Genomic DNA, 13,180 nt, shown 5'->3' with positions numbered 1-13,180 from the left:
TGTTAAACAGCAACTCGTAGTTTTAGCACCTTTCAATTTCTTTATAGTTGAGACTGATAATTTGTGTGGGGTTAGTAAAATATGGATCCTTCTTACGAGCTTTGATCCCCCATTCAGGTGCTCTGTAAATTGTCACTTGGAACATCACATAATTACTCCAACTAATTTAATGAGAAATTAAAAACATTAAAGTGAAATATTTTGGGGTATTGTGTTGGTGACCCCTTTGATGGATTTGTTGATTCTTGTCAAGTTGATGGTTATATGGGAGTCCATCGATTGCAGCCACACTGGTAGTTTTCCTTTGGGCCTTATAGACTGGAATAAATAGCAAAGTTAGTATAATCACTAGTAATATAGCGATTGCCTTTGTCTAATACACTGAGGAAATAACCAAAGGGATTCATTCAAGCTTTATTAATAGAAAGGAGAAAATTTTTCTCTTGTCCTCATCCCAAATAGAACTTCAGAAGAATTAATAATATTAGGAAGGAATTACTATTTAGTATTAGTTCACAGTGATTTGACAGGTGTTTGATCCTTGTAGGATTTGGGCTGCTTTTTAATGTTTAATTAGATTACTTTTCCAAAATATGCTGATTATATTTCCACCTGTATCTTCGCTATTAACAACGGGTGAAAAGCTTCATAGCTTAGTAAGTTTCCCCCCAAAGGAAATCAGCTGAATAGTAGGAAAAGAAATAAATCATCATAGTTGTCAGTGGTTTCATAATAATTAGCCAGTGTTTGGGATACATATTCAGATTCCTATTATTTGAGGATCTCTGTAGTATGTACTTTGTCTATTTTAATATTTTTAAAATGCTATTTTCCCACCTTTTTCTGTTATTAGAAAAGAGTTTCCTTGGTGAAAGGGCTAGAGCTTATGAAAAAGTTAATTTTTTAATTTTAAATTACTTGAAGTTTCAGATAGAATTGTATGTGATTTTTGTTGTTTTTTTTGGGCTCAAATAATTATGTATTTCTTTTTTTTATTGTTTAAAGTATTACAAATAGTAGTACATATGTCTCTTTTTTTCCCCCATTGACCTTCCCCCAGCCACCCCTACCCCCCAGCACATGCCCTCACCCCCCACCCAGCCCCCAGTGTCTTGCGTTAGAATTGTATGTTTTAATAGTGCAGAGAATTCCTATGGATGTCAAAGGAAATTTCTTGTATGTATGCCTAGAAATGTGGCCTCAGCCTGTGAAATAACAAATTCTCTTAAGTTGAGTCAGAAAGCCTGTAGGACATTTTTGTCCAATATTTGAAGGTGGTGAAAAGGCATAGATATACCTGCCAGAGCCACTCTGTTAAGCTTTATGACAACATATGCAAATTTAAACAACTTCAATACACTTTTTTGTCCCTTCAAACTATTTTTACAACAACTCTGGTATGAGAGGCATCCGGGTTCCACATCTACTCTTCTGTCCTAATGACAGCTCATTAAAATGCATAGTGTTCGTGGTGTATACTTTATTTTTCTTTGTCTGAAATGCCTGCGGCAGGGTATGAGGAGTGTGCTGTGAGCTCTTATCAACTAATATCCGTCCTCACAGTACCTTACTGATTCTGATTAGCGGATAAAATACTCTGCATACAGGTGACCTTTTGAATCTCAGCACGAATGTCATCAGGGTGGGATATGAAGGATAGGAAACCAGTGATAAAACCAAATGACCCATTTTCGTCCTTGTCAGGCTGTCATCTAACGGAACTGAGTGTCACCAAGCTAGACAAGTGTTCCTGAGTGGAAAACCACTCCATCTGAGTCAGGGGTGGCCAAGGGGGTTAGTTACCTTTGTCAGCTGTCATTTTTGCCTTCCATGCCAGATGAATCCTACATTAGGATGGACTCAGCCCCGTACTTCATGGAAAATTTTCTGCTTTAATGTAGAAGAGCTGTGGCTAGAAAGGAAGCATATTCCCACTGCTTTTCAGATGGGCACACACAGAATCTCAAATGGTTTTCTGAAACCCGAAAGGAAGTGACACAGGAGTCTGGTGGATATTTTGCACTGTTTGCACTTGGACCTTTTATTTCTGTGGTGTATGTAGTGTAGGAAGAGAAATCGGCCTCATTGTTTGTCTCCATGTTTCTCTCCTCAGATGCAGACAGACATGCTGAACTCTCTGGAAGTCCACTGAAAAGCAAAAGCACCAGGAAACCTTTGGCATGTATCATTGGGTATTTAGGTGGGTACTTCCTAATAGAGGAAAAAACCTCAACAATTTCTGTATCTTAGAAACATTTGGCTATCCTAAATTGACATACCGCAATTAAATTCAAGCCTTTTGAATAGCTGAAATTGGATACCTTCGTATGTAGAGTCCATTTATCTTGTTTTAGAAACTGTTTTTATTACCAAAATATACACAGACACAATTATGGATTTGTTTACTTTTTCCAAAAAAGTCATTGAATAAAAATGCAATGTATACTTATGTATATAAATACAGATTAAGCAACAAAATGAAAATAAGAACCATTAAATTATTAATGAATGGTCTTAAGATTGTAGATTTATTTTTTTAAAAATATATTTTTATTATTTCAGAGAGGAAGGGAGAAGTAGAGAGAAATAGAAACATCAATGAGAGAGAATCATTGCTCTGCCGCCTCCTGCACTCCCCCTACTGGGGATTGAGCCCGCAACCTGGGCATGTGCCCTGAGCAGGAATTCAACCTTGACCTCCTGGTTCACAGGTGGGTGCTCAATCACTGAGCAACACTGGCTGGGCCTAATATTATGATTTCGATCCTTCTAGTACTTCAGCCCACCTCACTCCTTCCCTCAAATAGAGAGAAAAGGATTGGTTTATTTACCTTTTTTTAAAAAAGATAAAACTGATTTTTAAGCTACCTTAAAAAAAATGTATAGTTTTGATGTGCCAATCAAGGTTACTTTGAAAGAGGAGCATTTATATTGCTTTCTGAAAGTTGCCAAAGATGATGGTTCCATTTACATGTTGAAATATTATAACTAACAATAGCATAAAAAATTACTGGGCAATGAACTCTTTTCTTTTTGGCAAAGGCTTAAGATAATTTGCAAAATAATGGTTCCTAATATACCTAGAAGCTATAACGGCATATTTCTAATAGTCTTGCCTTTTCATTTTCTCAGTAAATGTAATATGTAGTCAGAGTTGCACTGGACCTTATTGCTCTGTCAGAATTTGTAGTTATGAAGTGTTCAAACTTTAGACAGCCAGTCGTTTAAATCAAAGTGTAGCCTTGAGCCTGGTATATTATCTGGTCCTCACTGAGCATGCTAGCAGGCAGAAGCTCACAACTCCCTCTTGATGTTAGCCTGCCACCTTATTTCTTGTTTTATTCCTCGGGGGCTAAAGAGTTGCTTTCATAGCCCCTGCACGTATCACATGGTTATCATAGGCAGGACCTAGATCATGGTGGTTAAATCCTTGAGGTTTGCTGTCTGTCTTTCCTTGCAAGACCTAATCCTAGAGGACCCTTCTCACCTGTAAGGCAAAGTTTCTGATCATAAAAAATAGAATATAGCATTGCACATTAATTGGCCTCCCCACAGGTAATTGTGTATCCCTCCTGTGGGTAAACTGGTGTGGGTTCCTCCCACATATGCTCAAAGCTGAGTTGTCCTACTAGCTGAATTATATCCCTACATAACATAGTTCTGAGTATTTACTATGTACAGGACACTATACTAAGTGGTTTGGGAACACCCAGATGAGTAAGACCCTGCCTTCAAAAATCTTAGTCTACTGGGGAAAGTACACAGGTTAAGACAGTTAAGGATTCTGTAAAGGAATTACAGGTAATATGCACTGGGCACTTGGAGGAAGGAGTAGTTATTTCTGACGAGTGTTAAGGCAGCCTAGATGAAGAAAGCAATATTTGATCTCAGCCTTGAAAGATATATAGGATTTGAAAAACAGGAAAATAATATTTTTTTCCCTTACGAGGCCAAGAGAACCAGATAAAGGCCTCACTGAGTCAAGGACCTGAAAAGCTCAGGGAATGCAGGTTTGCCTGGTCTGGATGGAGCATAGAGTGTGGAGGTTGTAATGAAAAATAAGGTTAGCAGCCTGGCCGGTGTGGCTCGGTTGGGTGTTACCCCTGCACCGGAAGGTTGCCAGTTTGATTCCTAGTCAGGACACATTGCCTGGGTTGCGGCTTGATCTCCCGTAGAGGGTGTGCAGGAGGCAACTGGTGGATGTTTTGCTCTCACATCGATGTTTCCCTCTCCCTCTCCCTTCCTCTCTTTCCAAAAATCAATAAGAAGTACATATTTTTTAAATGAGGTTAGCAGAGCTTCAATGCTATTTTGGAAAAAGAAAAATCAGCGCCATATTTTGGTTAGTACTTGATCCAGTTTCAACAAGTGTAGGATTTTGACCAGAACAAGATATAGTAATTCTAATAATGCTAAAGGCTCTTCCTAAATTTCAGTAAATGAGGCTGTTATCCTGGCTCTCACCTGAAAAGAAGGGTGGCTTGTGCATGGTTGGCACACTGGGTGTTAACTCAGAATCAGTGAGCAAGTTTAGCTTTGGAGAAGAGGTTGTTCAGTATCAGTAACAGACTGAGGTCCTTAAATTCCAATTCTTACAGTATTGCAATTGCTGTCCCTCTACTCTGTCCAAAAAGTGAATGAGTGGTTCTGGGCTGTGTGCCTGACAACAACATGCTTCACTTAAACACACACACACCACGCGCACATTATAGTTCTGTGCTATATCCTCTTTTCTTCTGCTGCTTCTTGACTCTAGTAGTTGGAGTTTGGTGTCAGATTTCATGTATATCAATATGTTCTGGGCGGGGAGTGATTGACCCTGGTCCCATACCCTGGGTGCAGAACCTGAGGAGGAACCCTGTTTTTCAGAAAGCTCTATGCACCAGATATGGGTACTTGCTAAGTTCTGATAGAACATGGAGGTGGTTTTCTCTGAGGCTACCTCTCCAGGTAGTTTTTGGATTGCTAATACCTTGAAGAGTCAGATGCCTTATTATTCCCTTAGTACAGCTTGTATTTAAGTGACCTTCTATAGTGTTTTTTTTTTTTTTCCTTTTCTTTCTTTTTCTTGCTTGTACTGACAACATGAAGCTAGACCTCCAGCTAGCAGGAAAGAACCAGCTCGCTTTTGATAAGGAAAGCAGTCATGGTAACAGCACTTGAAGCTGATTAATTATGCAAGTCCTTGGGAAAACAGGCTGGCTCCTAAGGAACCGACTCTCAGCTCATTAAGAAATAAGATGTGTGCCTATTAACCAGGGAAGTTCAACCCATAGATTTTTAATACCATGTTCTGAGTTGAGAAACCTTTTTTCCCACCCCCCCCAACCCCCCGTCAGAGATCCATCCTTCGAAGAAACCTAATGTAATTCGATCTACACCAACTCTACAAACTCCAACTACCAAGCGGATGCTAACCACCCCGAATCACACGACTCTGAGCATTTTGGGGAAAAGAAACTACAGTCATCACAATGGCCTGGGTGGTAAGTAAGCCCAGAAATGCAAGGCTGTTCTGATACGCCTGGCCACTGCTAGGCATCGTCTGCCAAATCTAAGAATGTACAACTAAAAGTGTGGTGAGGGGAAGAAAAGGGAAGGTGGCCATGTGCCATGGTGAAGACATTTGCCAGGTGATATTTCTCCTCTTCAGGAGAAACATTTTTGCTCCCACTTCCTCTTAGGAGGCTTGTTCAGAGATGAAGTGTGTATTTAGCAGGTTGCCTCTGCTGGGTAGTAATGTTCTTGCTGGGATGCACACTCACTGCTCATTTATATTTCCTTGGGCAGAAGGGATGATTTCGCCTTCTGTCTGAGACAGCAGTGCTCTCTGGGGTTCTTCAGCCTTCCGTGGGTTGTTCTCAATTTGACATTTGTCCCCTACTTCTTTCATCTTATAATTGTTTTTAATTGCTCAGGAGTGCTGTAAGTCACGAACGGAATTGCCTGAGTGATGTCCTAAATACAGAAATAACAATTTGTTTCTAATGGAAAAACAGAACTATCACCTCTGATCCAAAGTACTTCTCTTGGGCTTGGCCATATGATTTCAGGTGGAATTGAATTATGTTGCCAATGGAACTATAAAGCATCCAGGCAATATGTAGTGTTCATTTCAGTAGTCCTGGAGTTTGAAACTGTCTTGATTGTTTAAATGTTGGCATTTATTTATGAATTAAACCCTTTCCAGGCTTTTCATGTCTTATGGAACACTAAATTCCTTCAGTGACAGTAAATTTGTTATAATAATGAGGCCTTAGATCAAGGGTGCAAAATTGACCTTCTAGTAATAATTTTCCATGGTGTTCTTTTTTCCCCCAGAATGACTTTTGGTGGTCATAATGATGTCAAAATGAATAAAAATTTGAGGGTGAGGAGTTTAGTTTGCATTTATAGGCTTATCAATTGTTGTAGATATGGCTTTCAAGAATTTAGCTACACAGTAATCTTGCAGACACAACTTCCTCGCTAATGAGAGCACTGGACATCATTGCCACGATATGCCTAATGTCTAGACACCAGAAGACCGGGGAATGATTATGTCAAAATGTGGAGATGGGATTTCTTTCCAGCTTTTCCTTGCCCACAGCCTGGGGCCCTTGCATTCAGGCTTAACTGGAATCAGGAATCTTTCTTTTCCATCTCATCACTTCCCTGGCCTCTCTAGGCTTACAATCTTACTGCAGAAAGCAAAAAGTAAGTTCTGGTTATTTGATATGTATGTATCAAATGAATGTGTGCACCTATATACATATTTTCTTTATGGAGAAAAGTATCTTTTCCACTCACACCCCTTGGTCATGGTCATTTGGGTCCCAGGCCTGCATTGCAGTTCCTGTTGCTCTTTCCTTGTATCACAGGTAACTGTCTCCTTGGGAATTCTAGGAAAAAACAAAAACTACTTGTAGTGTTGCCTCTCTATGGCTGTTTGTCCCATTTTCTCCTGAATGAATGCTGCTACAAGGTCGTCGTTTCTCTGAACAGGAGGAATGGGCAGGGCATGTAATGAATCCCTGGTGTTATGTTGACTGAGACCTTCCGCCTCATTGAGGAAGAGACACTTGCTTCATTTTCTCAGAGACCTAGCTGTTGAAACACTTTTTTCTTTAAGATCCATTTGTCTTTGCTCTCCTGTCATGGTACAGAGAGGAAGGCTGGTGACCTGCTTTACCTGTGCTATCTCATCTGATTCACACAACCGACGGCCCCAGGTCAGGAAATTTTACTGTTTTGCATAACATTTAGCTCTATCTGCCTAGCACAGTGCCTGGAAGGTAGTAGGCACTCAATAAATGCTAATTGAATAAATGAAAGTGATTGAGAAAACGAGACCTAGAGAGATGAATTAAAGTTTTTACAGTTACCAGGTACTACATAAATAGATTGGGATTTCCCTGCAGGTGTGACTGGTATGAGAGTCTGTTCTTTTGACCACTGTTATAAATAAAGTTGTGGCTCCCAACTGCACTGTATTTTTCAGCAAAACAGAAACTACATAAATTATTTTAACTTATTTTAACAGCTAATACAAAAATCAATATGATTTTGAGGGACCAGAGAGGTAGATGGGGAACATGAGGTTGGTGGTGGTGGTGGCATGGGAAGCAGCCACCATCCCCAAGGTTGGAAGAGTAGAAGGAAGAAGTTGGGGTTGTCACAGGTAGAAGCTCAAGGAGGGCCCTGAGGAGCTGGAACTCGGAGCCCTCGAGAGGACACTTCTGTGGGTGTTGGCATCTGTCAGGTGTGATGAGGTTGGTTCTGTGTGAAGTAAAGCTGGGAAGTGGAGCTGCTATTGGGGTGATGCTGACAGGAAGAGGAAAAAACCAGTCTCTTCTCCATCCTTAAGCCTTTCATGCTCCTTCTAGCAACCCCTACTGGTGTGACAGGGAACCTGGTGGCTAAGGAGAAGTGTGTTTGCAGAGTCCCAGCCCCAGCATCACTACTGCCTAGCACAGTGCCTGGAACTTAGTAGGTGCTCAATAAATGCTAATTGAACAGAAGTGAGTTTAGATGGATGGATGTGGAGCTGAGAGACGAGTGTAGCAGAAATACACATTTTGGAAAATGTCCCCATTTTTGTATTTCCAGTGGACCTTTTTCTTGGGATAATGTGTCTGTTTCTTATTTCTTTGGGATATGGAATGCTGACTAACCTGAATTTACAAGGTGATCTCAAAATACCAGAACAAATGTTAGGCTAATAGTGAGTTTTCATGGGATAGTTGATGCTGTCATATACTAGAATTGATAGATACAAACTCATGGGGAAGCCAGGCCCTGTGTGATCCAATAATAAAATCAATTAGCATTGCCACTTAATTATCAGCAAGTCAGACAGATGATCGCACCAAACAGGATTTTGATGGACAGAACTAATTTAAGGAAACGAAACCTGATTGAACTGAAATATCCAGGTCTCTCCGCCTCAGGGCTTCCTGGCCCCTTCTCAGTGGCTTGCCTCCTTCACTCACCCTCTGTCTTTAGGTGGAGGTTCTAGATGATGGGAAGAGTCTGGATTTCTGCTGGCAGAAAGGATTTCCCTGACATTTTAAAAGAAAATGATGTTCAGCGTCTCATTGCTTCCTGAAGCTCACTGTCTTCCACCTTCCCTGGCCCAGCCCTTTAAAGGCCCTGGTGTGACTGGTGACTGGGAGCCAGCACTCGGTGTGCCCTGTAAGCTTAACCACGGCACTGGGCACACACAGACTCTGTGCCTACCCTCACAGACTTCAGCTCTGAGGTTGAATATAAAATCTGCACACATAAGAAGCCCCTTGCTGGGGGTCAGTAATGATAAAAAGAGTGACGTTTCAAAATATAGACCTACCTAGTACCTTGTCAGTCCCCTACACTTCAGTGTCACCACCCCCCCCCCTCCCCCGCCCCCAGCCATTGGTTCAGTGGCGTGCCACACACAGTCACGGTGCTTTCCAAATCCTGTCCCTCCTTTTCAGACTTACAGATGCTTTGGTGACATTTTTATTGCCAGCAAACCAACCCACCTGGCCTACTTGCTTAACTCCAAGTGGCTGTGAGTAGAGAAGGTCCTGGGAGCAGGATGGAGGGAACTTAACTGGAAAACCTTTCTGTGTCCAGGAGCCCAAAGAAAGGGCAGCAGTGGGATGGAGGCGTTGCCCGGACATCCGAGTGTTTGCAGTCAGATGGGATTCATTGCTGACATCTCTGATTATTTCCTGTGTGGACTTGGATGAATCACTTGGTTTCTTTAAATCTGTTTTTTCCTCTGTGAAGCACAGAATGTGTTTGCCTTAGGGAAGTTGTTATAATGATTAAAAATTCTTCACTTACTTTATATGACTTGATTTTGTAAACACTTTATGAGCTAACTGTTATAACCTGCATTTTATTTTTTTGTTTGTTATTTTATTTTTTAAAATATATTTTTATTGATTTCAAAGAGGAAGGGAGAGGGAGAGAGAGATAGAAACATCAATGATGAAAGAGAATCACTGATCGGCCGCCTCCTGCACGCCCCACACTGGGGATCGAGCCCGCAAACTGGGTTTGCGCCCTGGACTGGAATCGAACCCAGGACCCTTCAGTCCGCAGGCCCACGCTCTATCCACTGAGCCAAACCAGTTAGGTCTATTTGTTACTTTAAAAATTTTTATTTTTTAGTTACACTAGTGATTAGACATTTAAGCCTAACTTGTGAAGTGATCACTCTTACAGGTCTAATACCCATCTGGAACTGGCATTTTAATCATGAAAAAACTGAAAAAGGCTCAGAGAAGTTAAGGGATTTGCCCAAAGTCACAGGGCTAGCCAGTAGCAGGGATGAGATTGAGACTTCAAGGTTGGTGTTTCCCTGGGCCAATAAGGACCCAGATGGGTGTGTTGAGTGCAGCATATACCTGGGAGGTGTTTAGTTTTCTGTGTGTAGGAGATGGGTGTGTTTGTAAGAATGTAGAGGGTGTTTTTCTTTGTTCAGACTATGAAGTATAAGCCATCATCCTATATAATAAAAGGCTAATATGCAAATTGACCGAACGACCGGTCGCTATGATGTGCACTGACCACCAGGGGGCGCACTGACCACCAGGGGGCAGACACTCAATGCAGGAGCTGTCCCCTGGTGGTCAGTGCGCTCCCACAGGGGGAGCACCGCTCAGCCAGAAGCTGGGCTTACGGCTGGCAAGTGCAGCAGCGGTGGCGGGAGCCTCTCCTGCCTCCGTGGCAGTGCTAAGGATGTCCGACTGCCGGCTTAGGCCCACTCCCCATACAAGTCACATCCCCCGAGGGCTCCTGGACTGCAAGATGGCTCAGGCTTGGCTGAGGGACCCCCCACCAAGTGCACGAATTTCGTGCACCAGGCATCTAGTTGTCTAATAAAAGCCTTCACCTTCTTTTCCTGCCTCTCTGAAACTCCTCTGCCCATATTATACCCCCTCCTTTTTTTGGAACTTAGGGCATAGAAGCTATATTAGTTTCAGAGAGAGGAAAGAAAAAAGAAGAGAAGATCCACAGAATCACCTTTAAATGAAATGTGTTTAAACTAAAGTATATGCTATTCCCAGCACTGACTCTAATTTGTAGTAGATGCTCATTTAGTGTTAAGATTCCATCCCCTCCTTTAAAGGAGAATTGTTATTATTTTGGAAATTTTAGGATATCAACCAAAGTTTTTGTAGTTGTATGTGAGTTGTATATAAATAAAATGTCAATTCTTTCCTTACAATTACATTGCTTCCTTACCTAAGAGTATGGTTCTCAAAAATGACGCATGCGCTTGCTTGAAGGTAAATGGTTACACATCAGAAGAGGCCAGTATCTAAAAGAGAAATTGCCCTTGATTAAGTTATTTAGAGGCTTATTGAAGACTGGAAATTAGGATTATAGAGAAAACTCACTTAGTTTTCTGCATGCGCCTATAATTAGAGACCCTACAGCAGAAGGGGTGGGACATCATGATCCTGGACTGCGGAATCTTTTTCAGAGTGAAGGCTGAGTCAGGGGAAAAAAAACAAAACCCAAAGTGGAGAGGGACAGATGAGCTGTACAGGCATCTCATCCTCTCCTGACCCACTAAGAAGATGTCCTTGGTTGCCCCCTGCTGTCAGATGCTTGAGTTGTGGTCAATCAGCAGATCTTTCATTCTGCTGCGCAGGGACAAGAGGACTGCCTACCATGTCTCCATCAGTGGGGACCACTGAGAACAGATTGTTCTGTGTAGTGACATAGACCAAGGGAGCATCAACTGGAGGTGCCCTTAAGCCTTTTCTGAGATGACAGCTTTGATCCCAGGGGTACTACTCAGTGTGTCAGGAAAACCAAAGCGACAGGCTCAGACGAGAGGTATTTTCAGTGGGACAGAGTCTGGGCATCTGAGCCAAGGAAATTGATGAATTGTACAATAAGCTTCTTTTTAATCTGCTCTCCTCTGGCTTATTTCCCCTGGGATATGTGAGTCCACTGTAAATCTAATTTTTTTCTTATTTGCTTTCTACATTGAGTAATATTATTTCTCTCAATCTCCCATGTAGAGAGGATATCTAACATGGATGTCTCTAAGTACAATATTATGATCTGGGGTGTGAAGACTGTCCTTTTGATGACTTGTTTCTGAAATCAGTGACTCAACAGTTCCAACTGTTTGCATTCCAACCCTGGGAGATGGGTGGTGGTGAGGACCATGGTACCAGCGAGAGAGCTCAGGGACTGCATCTGCTGTCTTCACAAATCCCAGTAAAAATAGACGGCCAGGAACAGCTGATGGCTCTCCTAGGCATGCTTCAGCCTAGCCTGCCTTCTGTCAAATTTTTAATGCCATTTCCAAAGATTATAATATTATTGAATTTTCCAAAACATTGTTTATGGAAGAACATTGAGTACCCTAGACTCACCTCTGGTCTTCTTGTCTCAAGGTGTAATGTTATATAACCTGGTTGAGTACATAAGAGTACCTTTAAGGTGCCTCCCCCCCCACCCCCCACTTCCCCAGTATTTTTTTTTAATGGATCCTTATGACTGCAGGGTTTACTGAATGTGAAGCAATTATAGCAGAGTACCTAATGTATCTAGGAGAGGTCAGGATAGTTGAAGCATTATCTGAGAGCAGTGGAAGGATGTTCCCTCATACTGTGTGAAGCTTTGGGGTGGGGGTTGTAGAGGAAGACAGACTCAAGTACGTTAGGTATGAGTAATCCACAACTTGGTGTTATGGTATATTCTGGTAGGATGCCAAATTAGCCACCCCTGGGACCATGCCTGGGTTTACTAATAATCAAATACTTCTTTCCTGTTCCCTGAGGGAAGTACAAGCATGTGAGCCTGTAAGAGGTCTATACCAGTGACCCTCTCAGTAGTGTGGAGGTCTTAGAAGAGTGACAGAAGTCTGTGATAGTTACTCAGGGGTCCTCAGCGGTCCTCAGCTTGAGGGCCAGCTCTGGCCTCCTCGAAAAGTATCTCTGTTTACCTGCAAAGGTCATTACAGGAAACCTTTTAAGCCGGACTATCCCTATGTCCTTCCATTCTCAGTGACACATAGACAGTGAACCTTTTTTTTTTTTTAATATATTTTATTGATTTTTTACAGAGAGGAAGGGAGAGGGATAGAGAGTTAGAAACATCGATGAGAGAGAAACATCGATCAGCTGCCTCCTGCACACCCCCTACTGGGGACGTGCCTGCAACCAAGGTACATGCCCTTGACCGGAATCGAACCTGGGACCTTTCAGTCTGCAGGCTGACGCTCTATCCATTGAGCCAAACCGGTTTCGGCAACAGTGAACCTTTGAGAAAGAAAGTGAACCTTTGACTTGAAAGCTGGGTCCCAAGGTTTTTTAGATGCTTGGAAAACAAAAGGGAAGAAACAGCAGAGGGTGGGGATTTGGTCTCTGAAAAACACTCTTCTTTGGAATAGGTTCAACTCATTCATCAAAAGAACAGGCACAAATGTCTGAGCAAGCCACTGGGACATCAGTATTAGATGCCCCCAGGGCAATAAAGACCAATCCCCAAAACCAATTGATTTAGGCATCCCCCTGAGCACTCAGTCTCTTTGGGTCTCAGTGAAGGAGTGAGAAGTCTTCTGAAACTGCAGAGTCCTCAGGGCAATGGAAATGGAAAAATTAGTCACAGTCTAGTTGATATGGGTCCCCCACTGGGTTCATTTTGAGCTTCTCAACCTTGCTCTTTCCCTGTTTCCTGTTTTCCCTTC

General features: G+C 42.1%; 1 protein-coding gene across 4 annotated transcripts in view; it reads left to right on the top strand.

The window, feature by feature from the left end:
* MTA3 (metastasis associated 1 family member 3) overlaps positions 1-13,180 on the top strand; it is a 138,396-nt gene that overhangs the window by 117,299 nt on the left and 7,917 nt on the right. For all 4 annotated transcript variants that reach the window (XR_013961480.1, XR_013961481.1, XM_080685256.1 and 1 more), the window contains exons 15-16: positions 2,114-2,200; positions 5,340-5,486. Coding sequence is in view for 2 of the 4 variants with exons in the window: in XM_080685256.1 (XP_080541382.1) it covers positions 2,114-2,200; positions 5,340-5,486 (234 nt within the window). In the remaining 2 variants the exon portion in view is untranslated. The remainder of the gene's footprint in view (positions 1-2,113; positions 2,201-5,339; positions 5,487-13,180) is intronic.

This window comes from Plecotus auritus (genome assembly GCF_963455305.1).
Source record: "Plecotus auritus genome assembly, chromosome: 8".
Taxonomy (NCBI): Eukaryota; Metazoa; Chordata; class Mammalia; order Chiroptera; family Vespertilionidae; genus Plecotus; species Plecotus auritus.
This window is presented reverse-complemented; position numbering and strand designations above follow the sequence as displayed.